General features: G+C 35.5%; 1 protein-coding gene across 1 annotated transcript in view; it reads left to right on the top strand.

Moving 5' to 3' along the window:
• BIRC6 (baculoviral IAP repeat containing 6) overlaps positions 1-18129 on the top strand; it is a 197486-nt gene extending 179357 nt beyond the window's left edge. The window contains 6 exon segments of the mRNA XM_032497324.1: positions 1491-1708; positions 3313-3474; positions 7075-7152; positions 9694-9882; positions 13305-13439; positions 16978-18129. Coding sequence (XP_032353215.1) covers positions 1491-1708; positions 3313-3474; positions 7075-7152; positions 9694-9882; positions 13305-13439; positions 16978-17157 — 962 coding nt within the window. The 3' untranslated portion in view covers positions 17158-18129.
• The last annotated feature ends 4228 nt before the right edge of the window (positions 18130-22357 follow it).

A 22357-nucleotide genomic window follows, 5' to 3' on the forward strand; every position in this document is an offset into this window, starting at 1 on the left:
CCATTTTCTACCTTATATATCCAGTAGTTTGTAATATGACAGTTCTTCTGCAACTTTATTGACTGCCTAATATTCTCATATAATGTACTGTCATTTGTTTAAACAATAATTAAACATTTAGGTTGTTTTCATTTTTAAGTAACATCTTCAGCATCTCAGTGACCATCATTGCATATAAATATTTGTACACATCCAGGATTATTTCCTTAGGACAAGTTAATAGAGGAAATGCTCAGTCAAACACGATTTATGTTTCACAGACTAGCCATTTGAATATTTCAGTAAAATTTTGGCATTAGAGGACCCTGTTCTCTTATAAATAAAAGATATAAAAACTTCCTGCAGGCATGGAAATAAGCTCATGTTTGTGTCTGGTGGATTGCTGTTTATAAAACTCAAAGGAAATTTACCCCTGTATTAAGCTTTTGAAAGACAGCAGAGTTGGGCGAGTGAAATTACTCCAGTTTTTAAGTTTACTGATAGAAACTAGTCAGTAGTCTTCTGAGACCCAGTATATTTGTAGTGCATAGATCCATGATACTGTTATAGGTCTTCCCCTTTTTTCTAGATTATAAGCTTCCTGAAGGTAGATATATATTCCTATTTATTATTTAACCCAGACAGCCTAGCCTAAGTAAGTGCACTTAGCTATTGGTAAAATTTACTGCATTAATGATAATTATAATGTAGTGTTAATGTTTTTCCATATATTAAGAATTACACGAGCACAAGATCAAAGGTACCATTGTTTCTTTTCTATTTGCACTAGTAGGTGATTTTAATTTAGTGGTACAAGTTATTTAAATATCTTTGTTTTAATCCACTGATATAGTTCAAATCCACTTTTTCTTTCTATTATATTTGGACGTAGCTTTTATAAAAATAACTTTAAGTCCTTACAAACATGCCTAGATAAATGGTTAAGAATTAGCCCGTTACTTATATTCTGTCAAAGTACTTAGATTGCCCTGATAATCTTTTATCCTAGTAATTTAAATTTTTAAAGTAATGGAAAAGTAAATTTCAGCCTGTCATTTCTGATTTCTGATTCCAAATCAGTGCAAATTTATGAAGACTTCCTCTCTTCTTAAAAATGAAATATAATGAAATACTTTTTGGTATTTCATATTCTGTAATTATTTTGGCAAAAATATTATATTCTACTCATTTTAAGAATAAGTTATCTACTACTTTGCATTGTTATTTAAATACTTGATATAATATAATCTATCTGCTTGTCCAAACTGTAAATTAAAAATCATTTCTTCTTCTGCATCTGTGACATATTCCATCCATCTAGCAGTGTTAATATCTATAGGTTGGTATTACATAGACACAGTTTGCTCTTCTTCCACGTTGCAGTCCTCTCCATTTTGGGTGGAAGAAGGGCTGTGATTTATGTGTGATTTTTGTTGTTATAACAGCTGTGCTCCATTCTGGTTCTTTTTTTTTCTTCAGTATTTTTTTTTCTTTTCTTTTTCTTCCGTTAGATACATTTGAGATGGTTTCTGAAGATGAAGATGGGAAGTTGGGTTTTAAAGTAAACTACCACTACATGTCTCAGGTGAAAAATGCAAATGATGCTAACAGTGCTGCCAGAGCCCGCCGCCTTGCCCAGGAAGCTGTGACACTGTCAACCTCACTGCCTCTTTCATCGTCCTCTAGCGTGTTTGTACGCTGTGATGAGGAGCGACTTGACATCATGAAGGTAGAGAAAACAACCTTTTTCCTGTTTTGCTGGCTAATCCTGTTATTCAAATATTCATACAAAGCACTAGAAATAGCATGAATTTTAATAAATTTAATAAAAATTCTGTTGACCATTTTGCGTATCAGTTTAAGGAATCCTTTTCTAATGTTAGTTGAGAGTATGTGGATAAGAATACCATTCAGAATAAAGATTTAGAAGAAAATACCAAAAGACCTTTCCTAAACAAAGGTTGTATGCAGCCTATCATAGTTTTAAAACATAGTATCAAAGGATTTAATGCTGGTCAATACAAAAAAAATTTATAAGATTTCTTCCTTATAATCCAGGGTTCTTCTCTCATGTTTTATACTATCAGTTTTCAAAATTTTTCTTTTTATTCCCCTAGGAAATTTATGTATTTCAAAATCCATATGCTCTATGAATTAAGTAATAGTAGTACAATAAATAAACAATCTGTACCTTTATGTTTTAACACTGTGGTAATCTGGCTTTAAATTCCAAGAGATAGCTGCATCAAACATTTTAAAGATTTGACACCTGAGGAGGGAGGAACTTTACATGATTCAGTTCATAGATTCAGTAGTCTGTCTTCCTTAGCTACACAGCCAAAACTATTGACCCATTGATTTGACGGCAGTTTTTTGTTTCTTTGCTTTTTTGGATAATTTTTCAGAGGAAATTTCATAGGCCTTGCCTATTTGACCAGACTCTTACTAAAGAGCCAATTATTAGATGATTGCCTAGGAAAGTCTTTTATCACTAAATGGACCACATAAGTTCAGACTTGTGATTTTGTGTCTGCTAAGCACTATGCTGTACCTAACATGAAGGATCCCACGCTGGAGCCCCAAAATACAAAGCAGAGTTGTCATCGACTCAGGCTCTATCTAGTACCACGTGCCTCCACACGTAGCTCTTCAGGACCAGAGGCTTTGCTGCTCGTGCCTTGTATGCTTATTGTCTGTTGATTGACTAAAACAAAATTCCTTAAGTAATTCTGACAGTTACTCAGACTGTTGGGTTCTGTGCTGTTTTTTTAGACTACCAATAACCCTAAGGGAAACACCTACTGTTCTCATAACCTTTTCTATAGTAAGTTGTTAGATGAGAACTTTTTCTCCTGTTTGCTTGTTTCATTTTCCCAGAAAAAAAATCGTTAAAAGTAATCAATTTCTTAAAACATTAACTTATCTGAAGATTTAAAGCAGAAAATTACTCTCATACCTTTGAGATATGATAATGAATGTACCAAGAATTTCAAATTGTTGAAAATATGGTAGAGATCATGCAGGAAAGCTCTTAGGAGAAAGTAACTTAATATGTTAAAAGGTAAATGCTGTTAAAGTAAGCTTTCCTGCCGCCAGTCAGGCATCTCTCTTTCAAAAGACCATTTTCGCCAAAAGCAAGTCACTTTAAATCTTAACCTAAAACCATTTCCTAGTCCTATGTGTGTTTAATTTTTAACTTCATATTTAACAGCTTCTGGTAGAGATGTATACAGGATGTAAGAAGATTGTTCTCATTTCACATTGAATTGTTTTTCTGAATAGCGGTGTTTAGGAATAGTAACATAGGTTTTTGTGTTTGTATATGCATACTAGGTTCTGATAACTGGTCCAGCGGATACTCCTTACGCAAATGGCTGCTTTGAGTTTGATGTATATTTTCCTCAAGATTATCCCAGTTCACCCCCTCTTGTGAATCTAGAGACAACTGGTGGTCATAGTGTGCGATTCAATCCAAACCTTTATAATGATGGCAAGGTAATGTAATTGCAGTCTTTTATTTCTAATGCCGAAGTATTGTAACCAAAGGTTCTTTGTAATTTGAATAGAAATTTTGTTTTAGTTATCTTCTTTTCAAGAGTACATGGGTTTTTTCATGTTTCTTTTCCCTATATGCAAAGATCAGCTTGAGGAATGAGAGTGAAGGAATCAAAAAGGGCAGAAACAGAACAGTGTTAAGAAGTACTCTTAAGATGTTATTTTGAGGGAATAACTTACTCACATATTCCTTGGCCAATTGAGAGCTATCTCCACCCAGAAAACAGAGCCAAATTGTCTGTCTGTGCCTCTCACTTTTCTTTACTTCAAACATCTCCAATTCCAGTTATCTGTTCACAAGTGCCTGAAGATACTATCCATGTTTTCCATGATACATACCATTGTGAACTTATTTTAAAAGTTTAATTTGTGTTAAAGTGTTTTAATATTTTTTATAAATAGGAAGATGCATTCCTAGCCCCTCAAAAAAAGTTGACAGAGAGGTAGAATAAAAATCATTTCATATGACAATAAACCTTTCAAAATTAGACTTAAAAGAATAATCATCACTTTTCAGAGTAATTTTGGACAGTTTGATGAACTTTCAACAGTAAATTCCCTGCTGAGTGTATTCAGTGTTAAAAATCACTTGACACTCAAAAGAAATTTCCAGACTTCATAAACAGACACTTCTTTGATCATGTGAGAATAACAGATACTTGAAGTTGATCTGGTTCATTAAAGATGGCCCAAGTTCACAAAAACAGTCATATGGATCAGTGGAACAGAATAGAGAGCCCAGAAATAAACTCGTAGGCCTATGGTCAAGTAATCTTCAACAAAGGAGGCAAGAATATACAATGGAGAAAAGACAGTCTCTTCAGCAAGTAGTGTGGGGAAAACTGCACAGCCGCATTTAAATCAGTGCAATACACTCCATACACAAAAATAAACTCAAAATGGCTTCAAAGACTTAAATATAAGATAAGACACTATAAACCTCCTATAGGAAAAGATAGGCAAGACATTTTCTGACATAAATCTTAGCAATGTTCTCCTTAGGCAGTCTACCCAGGCAATAAAAAGTAAAAATAAACAAACAGGACCTAAGTAAACTTATAAGCTTTTGCACAGCTAAGGAAACCATAAGCAAAACAAAATGTATGGGAGAAAATACTTGCAAATGATGTGACTGATGGAAGCTTAATTTCCAGAATATGTAAACAGTTCATACAACTTAATAACAACAACAACAACAAAAAATCCCAATCCACAAATGGGCAGAACACCTAAACAAGCAATTCTCCAAAGAAAACATACAAATGACCAACAGGCACATGAAAAAATGCTCAATATCACTAATTAACAGAGAAACACAAATCAAAACTACAGTGAGGTATGACTGCACACCAGTCAGAATGTCTACCATTAAAAAGTCCACAAGCAATAAATGCTGGAGAGGCTGTGGAGAAAAGGGAACCCTTCCACACTGCTGGTGGGAATGTAGTTTGGTGCAGCCATTATGGAAAACAGTATGGAGATTCCTCAAAAAACTGAAAATAAACTTACCCTATGATCCAGCAATCTCACTCCTGGGCATATATCTGGAGAAAACCCTTACTTTGAAAAGATGCATGCACCCCAGTGTTGATAGCAGCACTGTATACAGTAGCCAAGACATGGAAGCAACCTGAATGTCCATCGACAGATGACTGGATAAAGAAGTTGTGGTATATTTGCACAATGGAATACTACTAAGTGATAAAAAAAGAATAAAATAATACCATTTGCAGCCACATGGATGGACCTGAAGATCATCATTCTAAATGAAGTAAGCCAGAAAGATGCATGATTGGGACATTATGCTGTACACCAGAAATTGACATACTGCAACTGACTATATACTTCAATTGGAAAAAAAAAAAGAAATAAAAAAAAAACCGTATGATATCACATATATGTGGAATCTTAAAAAAGAAAAGAGGACACTAATGAACTCATCTACAAAACAGAAACAGACTAGAAGACATAGTAAACAGTACTGTAGTATGGGGTAAAGGGTATGGGAAAGGATAAATTTGAGAGTTTGAGATTTGCATATTTTAACCACTATATATAAAAACAGATAGAAAACAGTTCTCTTCTGTAGAGCACAGGGAACTATATTCAATATTTTGTAATAACCTTTATAGAAAAAATAGGAAAATGAATAATAAATAAATAAATAGAATAAATAAAAGAAAAAGATGGCCTAAGATTTTTTATTTTTAAAAGGTACAGCCTGTCTCAGATTTGTGCTTACAGATTATCATTTTGTCTTTATCATAAGCTCAGATCACAAAATTGGAATTCATTTTCTGGGTTTATTGCAGATTTAACCAGAGGTAGACCTTACTTCCTTTGAGAGAACAAAGGACAAGTCTTTTATATCTGAGCAGAGAGGACAAAATAGCCATGTTGATAGGCTTTATTCAAAAGAGAGACTAGAACTTAAATAGAGTTTAAGTGTAAATGTTAAAATGTATTTAAGAAATGACTCCCTTAAGACTTAATGGTATAGGGGAGAGATTGGGAGCTTGAGACTCCAGTGTCCTGAATTGTGTAGTTTGTATTCTGTTACACAATGGGAACTAACATTTAACCTTAGGTTCTAGAGCTGTAGATAGGAATAAGACCCCTGCCATTGGTAGTCACAGAGATACTAGAAAAATCAGGTGGGCTGGTATGTCTGTCAGTACTTTAAATAGATAATTCACAAAGCTGTTCAGATACAAGTCTTTTAAAATTAATAATAAGTTTATCTATTTAACAAATTGACATATTTTGCATTATGTTTTTCACAGAGCATTAAAAGAATATCAAGGAAATGGACTTCCCTGCTTTTTAAGGACTGCTTGTTTTTCATATGTTACCCATTACATGACATTGTTAGTTTACAAGGACAGATAAAATGTCCCTGGTTCTCTTATTCCTATAGTGACTGTTAACCTGTGTTTGGAAGATGCTTTAAGTTCATTCTTGCTGTCTGAGTGAATAACTATCTAATGTGTCTTAAAATTTGTTCTGAGAGACTCTGGTGATCTTCAGGACCCTTTCAGGGCATCTGTGACCCTTTTCAGCATAATGTTTGTGTGAGGCCAGATTTTATTCATACATTTCAACCAGAACAATATATTACAACAAATTGAATGTAGAGGCAGATGTGAAATCAAGATCTCTTTTGTTAAGCTATATCATATTTTCAAAATTTATAAAATTTCAAAAGAGATTTTCTTAAACGTAAAATAGTACCACTTTTCCTCACCAAATTTTTTTTTTGGTTTGAAAAAGTTATTTTTCATTAAAAGTGTTACTATTATTAATGTGTAGTAGCTGCAAATTCATTTTTCATTATGAAAAAATTGTAATGCCACACAGATTTAGATCATAATTGCAGATGCCAATTTGTTTTAACAGACCAACCCATAGGGTTTTGTTTGGGGATGTAAAACTGAGCAACTTTGACATAATAGCATTTCAATTTTATTTCTAGTTGTGGTAGTTTACTTTTAACAACCACTTCTTTCAGTTCTGTGTATACTTCTTCCCCTTCTTCCTCAGGTTTGTTTAAGCATCTTAAATACATGGCATGGAAGACCAGAAGAGAAGTGGAATCCTCAGACCTCAAGCTTTTTGCAAGTAAACAAATTTCTCTGACAGTTTTACTTAGAAAATAAAGAACCATCTATGTTTAAGAAAAAAAAGTTTTTAGTGACCAAGAATAAACATAGTAAACCACAAAAAATAAAAGCTAGATTGATAGGAAGTACATATTAAATAACTTACAGGTGAGCATCACATTTGGAATTTAGAATGTTAAGTTAGGGCACAAAACAGAAATTTCTTTTTGTCAGAATTGCCTTTTAATAAGTCCCTAACTCGCCCTTAAAGTACACTCTGGTACAATAATATTAGACAAGGCAGATTACCCTCTCCCATCTCCCAGTCACTATAGGGCTCAAACTCAGCTGAGTAGAATTTAACACACTATTAGTATTACATCTCTCTCCACACATGATACGGTTCTTCTATAATCTAGTTAGTAATGGGACTCATCTGAGGCTTAGAAATATTTTCCTGGCATTCATAAAACTTGGGACTTGTAGTTCTTATTTCGCAGAGCATTTGACACACACATTACATAGTCTTGAATTTTATAAGTTAATTTCCACATAAAATATGTTGTATACTATCCCATCAAATTTTTTTGCTGATGCTTTATATTAATACTTCAGAATCCCAGTGAAGAGGTGGACTAGTAAGTATATTAATAATGAGTTAACTTATTTGTTCACTGAAGAAACAGAAACAAGACACTGTTGCTGCATAATAGTGTAAACTCACATTTACAGTGTTTACTTTAAAAAGATCACCATAAATTACCCCTGGGTAAGCCTGTTAAAGTTGACCTACCCTGAAAGGATTCTTTTCCTACATTATTATTTAGAATTAGGTAAAAGAAGATATGAAAGATCATTCTTTAGGATGTGACTTTCTTAGAGTATATGAAAAGACCTTGCAGCACCCTCATGAATTAAAGAAATAGTGCTATAAGTTTTTCCTTTTTGCTAGTATGGAGATCAAGAAAAAAAGAGGTTACGTGATTCATGCAGAGTAGCTAGGGAATTTACTAGAATATTCCTCCAAGTCATTTCTCAAATGTAGTTTTCTTTGTTCTATATACAAAGCATCTATTCTTCACTTTATTTGGTTCAACTGTTTTAAACCAAATGCACCATGTGAATCTGAAGTAATTCATAAATTTGAACCTACCACTGCCTGAGATTTATAAAACAATATTTTGTGTCAAAGGATGTGAGCTAAATAAGTAACTGAATCCTGTGTTACTAATTTGTGGTAAGTTTTTAATTTAATTTCTTTTTCTGCTTTTGTAGAAAATCAGGATATACCCTACTCGCATAAGAGGAAGATTGTTTTTTTTCTTCATCCCTACATTATATACTCTTTATTCACATGCATTTTCATTTAATCCTCATGACAGTCATAAGATATTATGGATATATTGAATCCGTTGTACAGATGAGGAAGCTGAGTCTAGAGCAGTTAGGACATTTGCCCAAGGCCACATGCTAGTAAGTGGCAAAACCAGGCTTCTGAAGCCAAGATGCTATACTGCCCATGTGGGCTCAGCTTGCAGCCAGCCAGTGTGTGTGAGTCAGGAGGCTATGGAAGGAATGCGGGGACTTCATTAGTGGTCTTCACAAGTCCCAGACTTCATGCCAGGGTCATTGGCAGAGCTGGTACAACCCCCAGCAAACTACTCAGAACTGTGTTCAGTAAAGGAGCTGCCTTATGAGTTGGGGGAAACCAAAGAGGGGACAAAAATGAAGAGCAAACAAACATAATGGTAAATGGCAAATTCCAGCTCTGTAGGTTACTAGGTATCCATCTTAAAAACTGCTTAGCTCCCCCTCAGGGCCATATTTCCACAGGGAAGAATTAAGAGGAAGATTATTTAAAAGGGAAGACGAAAGGAACTAATAAATATATCCTGGAGTGTTATTTCAGAAGTGTCAGGTTTGAGTTAGGGGAAAGTATGTAGCTAAGGAAAATTCCTTTCCTTCAGTGATATATTTAGTTTCAGAAAGTTTAAAAATTATGAGATCTTTGCCTCAGAATTATACAGGTTTAAACACTTTCTTTTGTACACTTGACCATTGCCTCAGTAACGTGTTACTTCTGATTGTATTTAACCTTATCTGTTCTTAGGTCTTATATTTCAGGTTCAAGTTCTCATTTAAAAAATTTCCTAGGAAAATATATCTCTTGACTTCTAAGATGCATACACTTGATATTATTTAATCATCTTTTCTAATGAAAATACAACTACTGCTAATTCTTTTTCATTTCTGAAATGGGCAGATGTATCTAACATTTTCCTGCCTCCAAAGATGCCCTATTAGCTAGTTAGATTGGTATAGTAGCTAGCAATAAGATTCTACTATGCCTATTTTAATTTCGCTTTAATAATAAATAACATTTATTATTCATTATTAAATAATAATAAAGTATTTCAATGTCATAATTATTAACGGATTTTTTTGGTGATAAAAATATGTGGAAGCACGTTTAAAAGGGACTCCTGGTTGATAAAGCAAGGTATTCACTCTCTAGAAGTAAAAATGTCCCATTATAACTATTTATTTCTTTGTTCCTCAGGTGTTGGTGTCTGTTCAGTCCCTTATATTAGTAGCTGAGCCTTATTTTAATGAACCAGGATATGAACGGTCCAGAGGCACTCCCAGTGGCACACAGAGTTCTCGAGAATATGATGGGAACATTCGACAAGCAACGGTTAAGTGGGCAATGCTAGAACAAATCAGAAACCCTTCACCGTGTTTTAAAGAGGTATATTTAATAAACTTACTGAAATAGTTTATTAAAGATGTTACAGAATATAGTTTGTTAGTATTGTGCTTGCCTTTATTTTAGCGTATCTGTGGTGTATTAAACTTTATTATCATTTTTAATCATAAAAAATCAGTAATAATAGAATACAGATGAATTTTTAAATCATTTACTTCCTAGAAGACATCTGACTTTCTTTTGCAACAATTTTATTCCTTATTTTTTACAGCTACCATTCTGCTAGCATACTGTATGTGCTTGTTATGTTATTATAAAAGTAATTCTTTTTGTTAGAGGTTAAGATAGTTTCTGATCGTCTTGCAAATAGAAACTTTGCCCTTATACTGATATCTGGGTGTGAACATTAAAGAAAAGACATTTCATTTTCTTTATGAAAAAGTTGGGTTTAATTTCTGAAACCTCCCTTGATACTGTCAAGTGCTTTTATTTTACCACATCCTGCAGTGTGACTCTTCCCTGTGCTTAGCGCTCTCTCCTTAGTCTGCCTAAAATATGGTTGTATTTTTCACCTGTCATAACAAATTCCTTCATCACATCTTATTTTTACTTTCTTGTGAAACAGTTTTCTTTCCTAATTGTTTCTCTTGATCATCAGTTCCTTAGGTTGTGCTAGAAACTCAGCATTTTAGAGGAAAAATTGGCGTATTTATCTGACAAACAATTGATCTTTAATATGGTATATATGACTGCCATGTAACATCATTCCTGAAGTCTTCCTCAAGAAGTAGCATCAGTGAATATACTCTGAAGGAATGTAGACACAGTGTTTTTTCCTTCTGTTATAAACTAACTAAATGAACTTGCACTTTGAGTAACAAAGTTGGATATTTTCCAGAGGCTTGCATTCAAGGCTGTGGGAAATCACTTTTCCTAATATTATTGGAAATACAAATGTGTATTTTTTTGTGCACTCTTAATCACGATATTTTGTACCTTTTCAAACCTGGGTTATTTATATTAAGTAATTCATTTTGCAACTGTATTGAATACCAGCTGTTACCAGGGACTGCAGTAAGGTACTCAGAACTCAAGGCTAAATGAAACTCAGTTCCTGCCCTTGAAAAACTTATATACCTCCTGTTTGTATCATAAATTAATTTATTCAGTGCCCTGAAGACTCAAATAATGAATCCAGATAGATGTATGAATACTTGACAAGTCTGCTAGAATGTATCATAGCCACCTCAAGCATAGCATTGTCAAACTGCACTCTTGATTCTTCCTTCCTTTCTTCTCTCAGTAAAAGCACCATCGTCTAAGCCCAAAACCCTGACCACCTGTGGCTTCTTTTTTTCTCACATACCACATTCAATCTGTTGACAAATTCAGCTTCACCATTCAAAACATAATCAAAATTTGGTAATAAAGAAACATCTTTGCCCTGGCCAGCCTGTTTCAAGCCACCATGATCTATTGCCTAAATTGTTGAAGTAGTTTCCTAACTGGTGTCCCTGCTTCCACTTTTGCCCTTCTTCAGTGATTCTCCCCACATAATCAGATCATCTCACTCCAATGACTTCCCATTAAATGAAGAAGAAAATTCAGAGTCCTTACCCTAACATGCAAAACTCTGCATTGTCTGCCTCTTGTCTACCTATTCATCATATTTGAGAGTTTAAAGGCTTTTGATACCAGAAGTTAGGATGTGGCACAACTGGAGCTCTGATTTACTTCCTGGTGGGAATATGAATAGGTACAGCCTCTTTGGAAGACCGTTTGGCAAGTAATAAACTAAGTACATGCTTTATGACCAGCAGTTCCACTCCTTGGTATATGCTCAGTAGTAATTACATACATACTGGGTGCAGAAAACGTTTATAGCATTATTCATAATTTCCAAAAAATGGAAACAGTCCAATTGTCCATCAAGAAAATGAATGGACAAATTAAGGGATATTCATAAAATGGAATACAGCAATGTAGATGAGTGAACGCCTTTACACATTAACATTGACAAACATCATAAACATAATACAGAGCATAAGAAGCCAGGCACAAGGAATACATTACATATGATTCCATTTATAGAAAGTTCAAAAATGAGTGAAACTAACTTATACTTAAGGAAGTCAGTATAGTTATACTTTTGGATTAATGGAGGGTTAATGGTGAGAAATATACAAGTGGCAGCGAGGCCTCTGGTGTGCTTGGTGACGTTATGTTTCTTATCTGAGTAGAGGTTATTTTGGTGTGTTCACTGTGGGAAAACACAGTCAATTGTACACATACAATTTAGGCACTTTTCTGTGTATGTTAAACTTCATTTTTTAAATGTATTGAAAAAATTGTGTAAATGTATACACCAGTCAATATAACTTGTTGGTTCATGCTTAAATTTTTTTCTTCCTTCTGGAAGAAGAATAAATTTAACACAGGACTCAGAGTGGGGTGCATAACTTTTATAAAAAGTAAATAAGTATAATTTGAAACAATAATCCTTTCTCATCTTGTAGACCTAGTTCACATTAAAGGGAGTACCCCTTGTCTATCAGTGCTTTTCTCATTTTCCCAATTGGTTGTGACTTGCTACTCTGTATTCTTTGGGATTTGTTTTTGGTTTTTTATAGTTGTTGTTTTGTCTTTTTTTAAAGAGTATCCTTCTGGTAACTCAATAACTTGTTGACATTTTACCTCCATTCTCAGGTTTTCCTCATGATTTTTCCTTTGTAGGTATTTTTGCCTTTTCTTTAGGGGAGATAAGCTCATTGGGCAATATACTAAGTAGCTTACCCAGAATACAGAAGAATATTTCCAAATTGATCTGTTTTCTAGCTTAAATTGTCAAAAATAGACTCTTACTACTTACTCAGAAAGTTTATCAGTGTTTCAGAGATAATTTTAAAAATCTGAAATGTAAAACACATTTATCACAAGGAAAATAACTTCATAGGATAAACTCTTGTTCATAAATTAACCAGAAGACAAATAAAGAAAATAATAATAGTGCCTATTTTAGGGCTATATTCTGATTTCTATGCAAATGCCTGTGACATTAGAATCTCTTTACTCATCTAGGTATTCTTTGAGTTCTATTTTAAAAATAGAAATTGACAGTTTTTCTATTGTCAGTACTTTTCTCCTGGTTATTCGTTTATTTACATTCACCTTCTGACTCTGTTACATTCTGTGTGTCTTGTACGCTCTGGATAGGATTAACTATTGAAATGTCTAAGTGGGATTGGGCATTATTTTCTCCTATGGAACTGGGTATTTCAACACATGACATGATGTCATAATCCTTATTCTTCCTTGTTACTAGTGTAGAGTTCACCACATTGAGTTTTATGGAGAGAAAAAAATTACAGTGTCTTTTAAATTTCATTTCTTTGGAATGTCACATACTTTGTCTTTTAAATTCTGACCTGAACACATTTTGTTCTCTTGCTTGTTTTATTCTTAAGGTTATACATAAACATTTTTACTTGAAAAGAGTTGAGATCATGGCCCAGTGTGAGGAGTGGATTGCGGACATCCAGCAATACAGCAGTGATAAGCGGGTGGGCAGAACCATGTCTCACCACGCAGCAGCTCTCAAGGTGAGTGACCCTCCCTAACAGGGGCCTTGTCGGTGGCTTTAAAACAAGATTTGTATATTCACTGACAGAACCATGGCCACCAGAAAGAAACATTAAATTTATTATTTTAAGTTCAGATGTTACCCAAAAGCCTATAGAAAAGTTACATTGCTTTTGACAACGAATTGACAGTTTCTAAAATTAGAAATGAGTATAGGGACAGAGCCAACAGAGTTTCATAGAGTTGTTTGAAGATGATGGCAACAAAATATGCTCCATGAATGACTTTTTATTCCTTCGGCTTTTCCCTGGGCCTCTTCCCTTCCAGAATTTTATTGTTGGAGTAATGAGGGGGATGGTAGTTGCAGAGCCTCCAACCGCTGATTGGTGGAGTGTCTGTGAGACAGACCTGTCTGGGGGAGGCAAGCAGTTGTCTTGGACATTCACAGAATGGAAATGTAGAACATGATGGTTTTGGAGATTTTTTTGTTTGCAGGAATCATACCTTCAACAGCCACCCTTTTTTGCCTGCTTTGGCTTATCTGCCTTTACTCAGCTCTGTTCCTTTTATCCTCCACCAGTGATGTTCAATTTTCTCTTTCTGCTGGCTCTTTTCCTTCTAACTTTGTTTTAAGCTCTTTTATTCATGCTTTCTTTCTTTCTTCCTTTCTTCCTTTCTTTCTTTCTTTCTTTCTTTCTTTTCTTTCTTTTCTTTCTTTCTCCTTAATGGAGGCACTGGGGATTGAACCCAGGACCTCGTACACAACAGGCATGCGTTCTACCACTGAGCTATATACCCTCCTCCTTCTAACTTTAAAAGTATCTTCACTTAAAATGATTAGATGATGATGATAAGGATTTACTAGTTCTTTTTCATTAAATTTTTTTAATGTCCGTATTTTTTCAGGTTACATACAGAAATGTTAATGAATGAAAACCCGTATGATGCCTGGAGTTTGCTTCAAAATTAAATGAGAGAAGTGGTGGGGATATAGATCAAATAAGACTGGCTATGAATTGATAAATTTTGAAGCTAGGTGATAGATTCATGGGAGCTTATTTTATATTCCTCCCACTTCTGTATTTATTTGAAAATTTCCCTTATAAAAACCTTTTAAAAAAATTATTTTTCTCCATAACATTTGTATCCTCCTAAGCTAGTTTTATTTTGTCCCTGTTGTTATAAAAATATTTCTCTTTTACTATCAAACTAGAGCTGTTAACACTTTTGCTTCCCTTTTTAAACCACCCTCTCAGTAATTAACATCTTGCAGTTTAACTTCCATTCTACTGAAGTTACCCACTCTCCAGTTCTCAGAGCCAGTGACCCTGGCTCACCTCTCCACGCACCTCTCTCCCTTCCAGGCTTTTATAAATGCTTACTTTTCACTCTGCTTTTTTCCTGCTCTACTGGCTCACTTCCATTCACTTTTCAGCTTAAATTTCACTTCGTGGGAGCCTGCCTTGACTTTTCAACTAGGTGATTTCAGTATAATCTCTTATAATGCCAACCTTTTAAAAACCTTCATAACACTGGTCTGATGTTGTCTTTTCTGTTGACTGTGCATCTCTAGGCTGTGTTGGCTCTTCTTTGTCTCACACTGTAATTCTTTCAGCATGTTTTTCTTTCCCCTTTTTCTGAATGATTGTGTACCTGAAGGCTTACTGTTTGGCCCTCAGGGCTATTTTATTCTCCTTCTCTGTCATTGTATCTATACCCCTGACATTGGCCATTTACTCTTTAAAAGTGCCTTTTTAAGCTGTTGTCTGCTTTTAGCTTTCTTCAAATCATATTACTGGCATTTTACATGTCATTACTTCATTGAAGATCCAAAATTAGAACTTATCTTTCTTCTGGTCAAGTTTTCTTAACTTTCTGTATTTACTTAATTTTAAACAATTTTTCTCTGTCTTAAAATCTTCAGATATTATTTAACTCCCCCTTTATCTAATTTACCTATCTGGTCAGTACTTGGCCCTATCAGAGCTGCCTTCATAAGGGGATTCCCCCCTCCCCATTATCCTATTTAGTTCCCATAGCTCAATCTTCCTTGCGTCTGGTTCTTCCCCTTCCAGTTATTTTTATAGCACATAACCAGATTGAACCTTCCCAAATGTGTGTTAAGATATGTCTTTTCCTTACACAAAACCTCAGTGGCTAAAGTCCAGCTTCTTTGTCTTTGTTATTTCAGTCAGTGTCTTGCTTATATCTCAAATTCTTATACTATGTTGTTTCTGTGTTACCCTGATTTGGAAATCTCTATCTCTGCATCAATCCAGTGTTTTATCATTTCAAATATACTTTTGCTGCTGAGTACTACTTGAGAAAAGTATGCAGTTGTTCAATTTCATGCCACAATAAAGGCATAGTATTCCCACCTCAGCTGGGGGCCCTTATAGTTGTCAGATTCTTCCTTCTTCCCCAGTTAGTGTTTTCTCCTGTTATCCACAGTGGAATGGAAATTTGGGCTAGAGAATTTTTGAGTTGCCAACATGTAAATATACATTGAAAGCTTACAAATGGCTGCAAATGTGTAGTTGTCTTATCTTGTTTATATGTCTTACACCTCCAACCAAAATTTAGCCTCTGCAAGGTCAAAGATCATGTAGTTGGTCTTCCATATACATAAGCGATTAGTTCCAGGACCCCCGACAGATACCAAAATCCACAGATGATCAAGTCTCTTAGGTAAAATGGCATAGTTCAGTCGACTCTGTATCCAGCTGTATCTTCCATATTTTACTCATTGCTTTTACATTGTTGAATACAGTGCCTTGTTCTGTAAATGCTGGTTAATTTTCAAAGTTAGCTATCGACACAACTAATTTTCAGAGCCCTTGGTGTAAGATTTGAGATCATTTCTCTCCCACTAGAAAACTGTAAACTAAAACAATGTTTCTAACCAACCACTCTCTATTAATGCCTCTACATCCTTCCCGAAGTGTCAGTATGGGGTAATACACAGTTATGTAATCACTCTAGATCTTCTTTTTCATCTGCTTACATTTTTAAAAATTCTGATGAGAAAGTATTTGTCAAGTGTATTCCAAGCATTTTGTGAGATAATGAGTATGAAACACTTTGCAAACGTTCTACATAGGGCCTGATAAATACTGTTTTCATTCTCTAAAATAGCAGTGGTTTTATTTTAAATATTTATGGACTTATCTTTCTCTCAGAAATACTTAGTCAGAGCTCCATGTATTATAAGTCAAGAGGTTATTCTCTTTAACTTAAGAGAGTATATATAGCATATGACTGGTGTCCTGTAAGCCATTAGTAATGCTGTTTCTGTTACAGGGGTTGGGCCATGGGTAGGCAATGTGCATGCTACTCAGTACTCCGGGCTTATCAACAACATCAGTTATTTTGAGGTTAGAGATTTTTGCTAGTTTTGTTCACTGCATGTTACAGTAGCTAGCATAAGGGAGGTCCTCAATTAATATCTGTAGGCCTAATACTTTGGGCTTTGTTTTAAATTCAACTCCTCCCTCCAGTGATGTTGTGCTGGAATCCCGGAGTTTGCAGTTTTAACGTCACTCATTTTTCCCTGCATAGCGTCACACCGCTCAGCTCCGGGAAGAGCTGCTGAAACTTCCCTGTCCCGAAGGATTGGACCCTGATGCCGACGATGCCTCAGAGATGTGCAGTGCCACAGCCGGTGCTGAGGAGACTCTAATGCATGATCAGGTCAAGCCCAGCAGCAGTAAAGAACTCCCCAGTGACTTCAAATTATGAGCTGCGTTGACATGGACTGCATAGACACAAAGGCTTTGAAGCACAAGCCAAATATGTCAATATTTGTATGTAAGAAACTAATTATGTAATAGGTAATGAAACTGAAACTATACTACGCCCTTAAGGAGATCCAGTTTAATTCAAGGTGATCTTTTATTTACCTGTACAAGAGTGTAAACTTTTTTGTGCTTTTATTTTTCAATTGTGAGAACCACTGATTGGTATGTTCAACAAATTTGTGTATACAAAGAAATGGATAAATCACTGATATATAAGGGAAACTACCTTAGGAAAGAATGTTTACTGAATGTTTATTATTATTTTTTTTTTTACTGTAGAGTGAGGGGTTGTTAACAAAGAATATATATTGGTCATTCTTACAACTACTATTTAAAGTCAGCAACTTTTCACTGAATTTGATAGAATTTATGTTTGGCCATATCTTCATGCTCATATTTGATTTCTGAAGACTCCTACATACACTTCAATAAAAGTTAAATGGACATAATCCCTCTTTTTTGATTTACTGGTACATTTTTTAAATGATAAATCTGCCATAAAATGCATTATAGCTGGAGACTTGCACTTGTATGAATGAATTTATTACATTCAACATATTTAATTTTATGCCTTCTAATTCTAAGATGCAGAAAAATAAATGAACATGATTTTATTCTATGCCAATATTTGGGCCTGTGAATGTATCCGTTATTTGAATTTAAGCATATGAAAAGGAATGGTCAATTTGAAAAGTCACGCTAAACTGAATTTTTCCTAAAGGGCTCCTTTTTTCCTGGACTCTCTGGTTTTATTACTAACGTCACATGTATGTATTAAACATTGAGGCTCTGTAGAGCAGAGAGGATGTACCTCTCTGGTGCTGTTACAGTACATTCTGTACCTGCCATATAGGCTCATTTTCATGCAAATTCTTCCTAGAGCCAAATAAATAAAGACTTAGGTGTATTAGTATGTCTTGTTTCTAAAAGGTGTGAAATGCTATTTCTACAAAGAATTGAACACTTTCATGACCTACGTATGGGAAAGGAAAGGATGTTTTTTCAATACCAATTATCACAAAGGAAAAGCTAAGATGATTCTTGGCAGAATTTGTATAAAATAAACTGGCACGTGGGAACCTTAATCTGGAGCTGACCAGAAAGAGAAGCTGTATTCTGACAGTGAGTTGTCCTCTGAAGGAAAAGGGGAAATAGGGACAATGATACCTTCTCAACAAGGTACAGAGCTCCTTAAAGGAGATAAGTGTGTGACCAGGAAATCAGAGATTCTTAAACACATAACTGGTAGGTCTAGTGGGTGGTGAATTACCCCAAGCATGACAAAATGAAGTTCAGTTTGTGAGAAAGAAGAGTCAAATATCACCCACAGATATGCTAGCTTATATTTCAGTGTAAAATTATCAGCAATAAGAAGTAAAAGGCACAGTCATCAATCCTCTAGGCTTTTTGGTTTTTCATTTTTTGGTCTGTCAGTGTCCTGTCAGGGATAGATGATACAAGCTTCTGTTTAAATGTATTGTTTGCCTCCATTTTTGGATTTTATTTTTAGTCATTACAGTAAGGTAGCATCATTTTCCCCATTCCACATCATTAGTCCTCAGAAAGCTTTATAAAAGCAAACTAACAGTATCAGTACTATAAGTCTAATTCATGTTTTTTTAAAAACCAAAGTCTAAGGTCTAAAATTTGAGACTTTAGTCTAATTTGGTTCCATCTGAAATCTTGACTTTGTGCCAGCAAACATTTGAGCGCTCACTTTGTGCTATGTTCACCCAAGTTCCTGCACTTGGGGGTCGAGTGACAGGCATGAAAACATAATGTCAGTGCAATATGGTAAGTTCTCCGATTCTGTTATTGACAGGGTACTACTGAGAGCATTGAGGAGGGACATCTCAGGCAAAATGTTGATGCGCACTGAGGTGCCATGGTCAGGAAGAGCTTCCTAAAGGAAGGATCCTGAGTCTTGAACGATGAGGATAAATAAGTTAGCCAGGCGGGAAGAAGTTATTCCACTCTTAAGAGAGCAAAAGGAGAACTTGAATTAATGGCACCATGTTTGATACTATTGGGTTTTAAGAGGCAAAATGGGAACAGTTGGTGGGTGGGATGTATGCTGTGATGCTGGAGAGGTTGGAGAGATTGGGTCATGGAAGAGCTTGTCTGTCCTGTTGAGGAGCTCTGGCATCCCATAGGTGATGGAGAGCTCTCCAGTAGCTTTAATTAGAGGAGCAACCTGGTCCAGTCCTGTTTCAGGAAAATCGTTCTGCCAACTTTTGGGTGGCAAGGAGCTCAGCTGAGAGCCCATGCTTGAGTCCAGGTGGTGGTCATAAACTAGGGCAATGAAAGGGGTGGAGAAGAAGGGAAAATTGACAGAACTTGGGGAAATGTATATTTTTTTTGGTATGAGAATAACTTCAACATGTTTTCAGGCTGAAGAGCCAGGAGAGAAGGGTGAGTGTGAAGGCCTTGGAGAAGACTGGAGCAAAGGCCAGCAGTCATAGGATGGCCTAGATCTGAGAGCGTGTGCAGAAACTGGGAAAGCCAATCGGTCAGTTCATAAAACTAACTATGAAGTTGTTACCTTAAAGAGAAGTATGGAAATAAACTGCGTAGATACCATTCTAGCATTAAGACCAGTATCTCTAAAGTCAGACAAATGTAGAAGTTACTGTAAACGTTTTTTTTCCTTTGGTGTCCTATAATTTGGTTTATTTAGGGTAGGATGGGTGAGGTGAGACATTCTACTTAGTGTGTCAAACTGTGGTGAAGGGCCAAGGTCTTTCCGTTAGAGACCAGTACTTCATATAATACAATGAAGATGGTGCAACACCGTGCCATCACTTACTCTTTATACTTAGCCCACTGCCGACTGGTCGCAGCCTGTGGACTGTGGCTTGAGCAGCCCTGTGCTGAACAACTCAACTGAGGGTTGGTTCCTAGTGAGGCATTACTCACTGGTTATTTATTCCTTAAACCAAAGCTGATTAGTAGACAAATTTCTACTTGCATTTGTTGCCGTATTAATTAATTAATTGTTTCCACAATTAAGCGTTAATACTCTGCTATGTTCGTGCATAGATGCTGGAACAGTATCATTTGCTGAAACAAGCTTCAAATCTTAGAAGGAAATGAGACAGGTTAGACCAAAAGATTCCAATATGGAAACAGACATGCCTGCTGGATCTGCCTAGAAGTGGGAGTAGGCCCAGTTGCAGACCTTAGTGACTCTGGATACTCAGAGCTGGAACAGGCAGCGAGGGTGCAAGGCTGGCCCAAACTGCTGCACTGGTGCTTCAGTCTTGGGCAAGATGGTCAGAACATGGCAGGGCCTCAGGTTCCCTTGGTTTCAGTAATACTGAGTTTGTAGGGGGTGGTTTTTGCCTTACAATATTTCTAATTTAATGTATTCATTATGGAAAATTGGGGAGATACTGAAAAAATACAAAGTGCGAAATTAAACAATTTTCTGATATCTTTCCTTCTAGTCTATTTTCTATAATTCTCTTTTCTATACAATTAGTATATTGTATGTACAATTTTATCAACTTTTAAACAATACATTATGTACTTTTTTATCATTAAAGAAAATTAATGGTGGGGGGAGAGTGGTGGGGTGGTAGGCCAGGGGAGGGGAGAAAAAAAGAAAATGGCTGCATAATGTGGATGTACTTAACTAATCCCTTACTATTGGACATTTAGGTTATTTCTGTTTTGCTAATTATAAATAATGCTATAATGAACATGGTCTATATCTTTTATTTCCTTATGATGAAGCCTAGAATTATTAGGTCAAAGGGTTTGATATTTTTAATGACCAGTTGCTTTCCAAAGAGGTTTTATTGATTCATACTTCCAGTTTCAATTAATGTTCCCATTCCCTGGCCAGCATTGACTATTATACTCTTTTAATCTGGAATTTTTACCTATCATCATCAAATATGCTTTAGTGTGGATTTTTTCAACATTGTATTTATTAGCCATTTGTATTTATCTTTGATCAGTTCATGCCTTTTCCCCATTTTTTGTGTATTATCTTAGGATGTCTTAATATAAATGAACTATTTGTATGGTAGAATGTTGATTTTTTATCATATTTGTATTTTTTCCAGATGGCCTTTTAATTTTTAATTTTTCTCATAGAAGTTTCAAATTATTATAAAATCATCTATTGATCTTTTCCTTTGTGATAGAAGGACCTATGACAATGCCTTAGCCCAAGGTATTTGGAGGACCTCTACAAATTTTGCCAGTTGAGTCTTAACAATGCTGTTAATGTGTTTCACTAAACCAGAGGATTGAGAGTGGTAAGCATGGTGAAAGTGTTGTAAAACCAGCCAGGAAGCATAGACTTGCTGAAGCACTTGGCCAGTAAAATGAGTGTCTTGATCACTATGAAGCTTGAAGAATTTCCCAGGTAATCTTTTTCAAAAGACTTTAGCCAAAGAAGAGGCAGTAGCCTGCCTGCAAAGGGAAGATTTGGTCCAGTATGAAAATATACAGACTAGGACCAAACCATATTTATTTTCATTAGACAGAGGAAGTTGTATGAAACCTATTTGCCAGACCTCAAATGGTCCAGTAAGCGGTTTAAAATGTCTGGGAGCAGAACCAGCAGTCTTCCCTGGGTTATACTTGGGACAAGTGAGGTAGGCGGGTTTTGTGGCCTTCTTAATTATCACCAATACTGATTCATGAAGGCTATCATTTTGTTAGTAGACTAATTGTTTAATGCACGCACAATGGTGGAGAGTGGGGATTTTAGTCTCCTGTAGGATTTGAGTTATTTGGTCCAAACCAGAGCTTCTCTTTTTATCAAACCAACAATTGTTGAATTTCCAATCTTATTTTTCCTTTTTTGAGGCTAACTGTTGGGTTTCTCTAGCCAGTTTTTCTAAGTTACCATTTGGAGAAATATCTCTTTGAACCATGACAGAGATTTGGTGCTGTTGGTCTCTTTAAGGGCAACATTCCTTTCAGAATTATGGGCAGGATGATTCTCCCTGGCTTCCAGACAAGTTTACAATGCCCCAGGATCTTAATCATAGCTGAAGTATCAGGTAAAAGTATTACATTCAATAATTCCTGAACATGGGGGCCATTTAAAATTTTATTTCCACTAGAAGTTAAGCCACATGGCTTCCACAACATTTATGTTGGAAGCCAGGGAACTGATTTAGCTG

Source organism: Camelus ferus, chromosome 15, assembly GCF_009834535.1.
Source record: "Camelus ferus isolate YT-003-E chromosome 15, BCGSAC_Cfer_1.0, whole genome shotgun sequence".
NCBI classification, from domain to species: Eukaryota; Metazoa; Chordata; class Mammalia; order Artiodactyla; family Camelidae; genus Camelus; species Camelus ferus.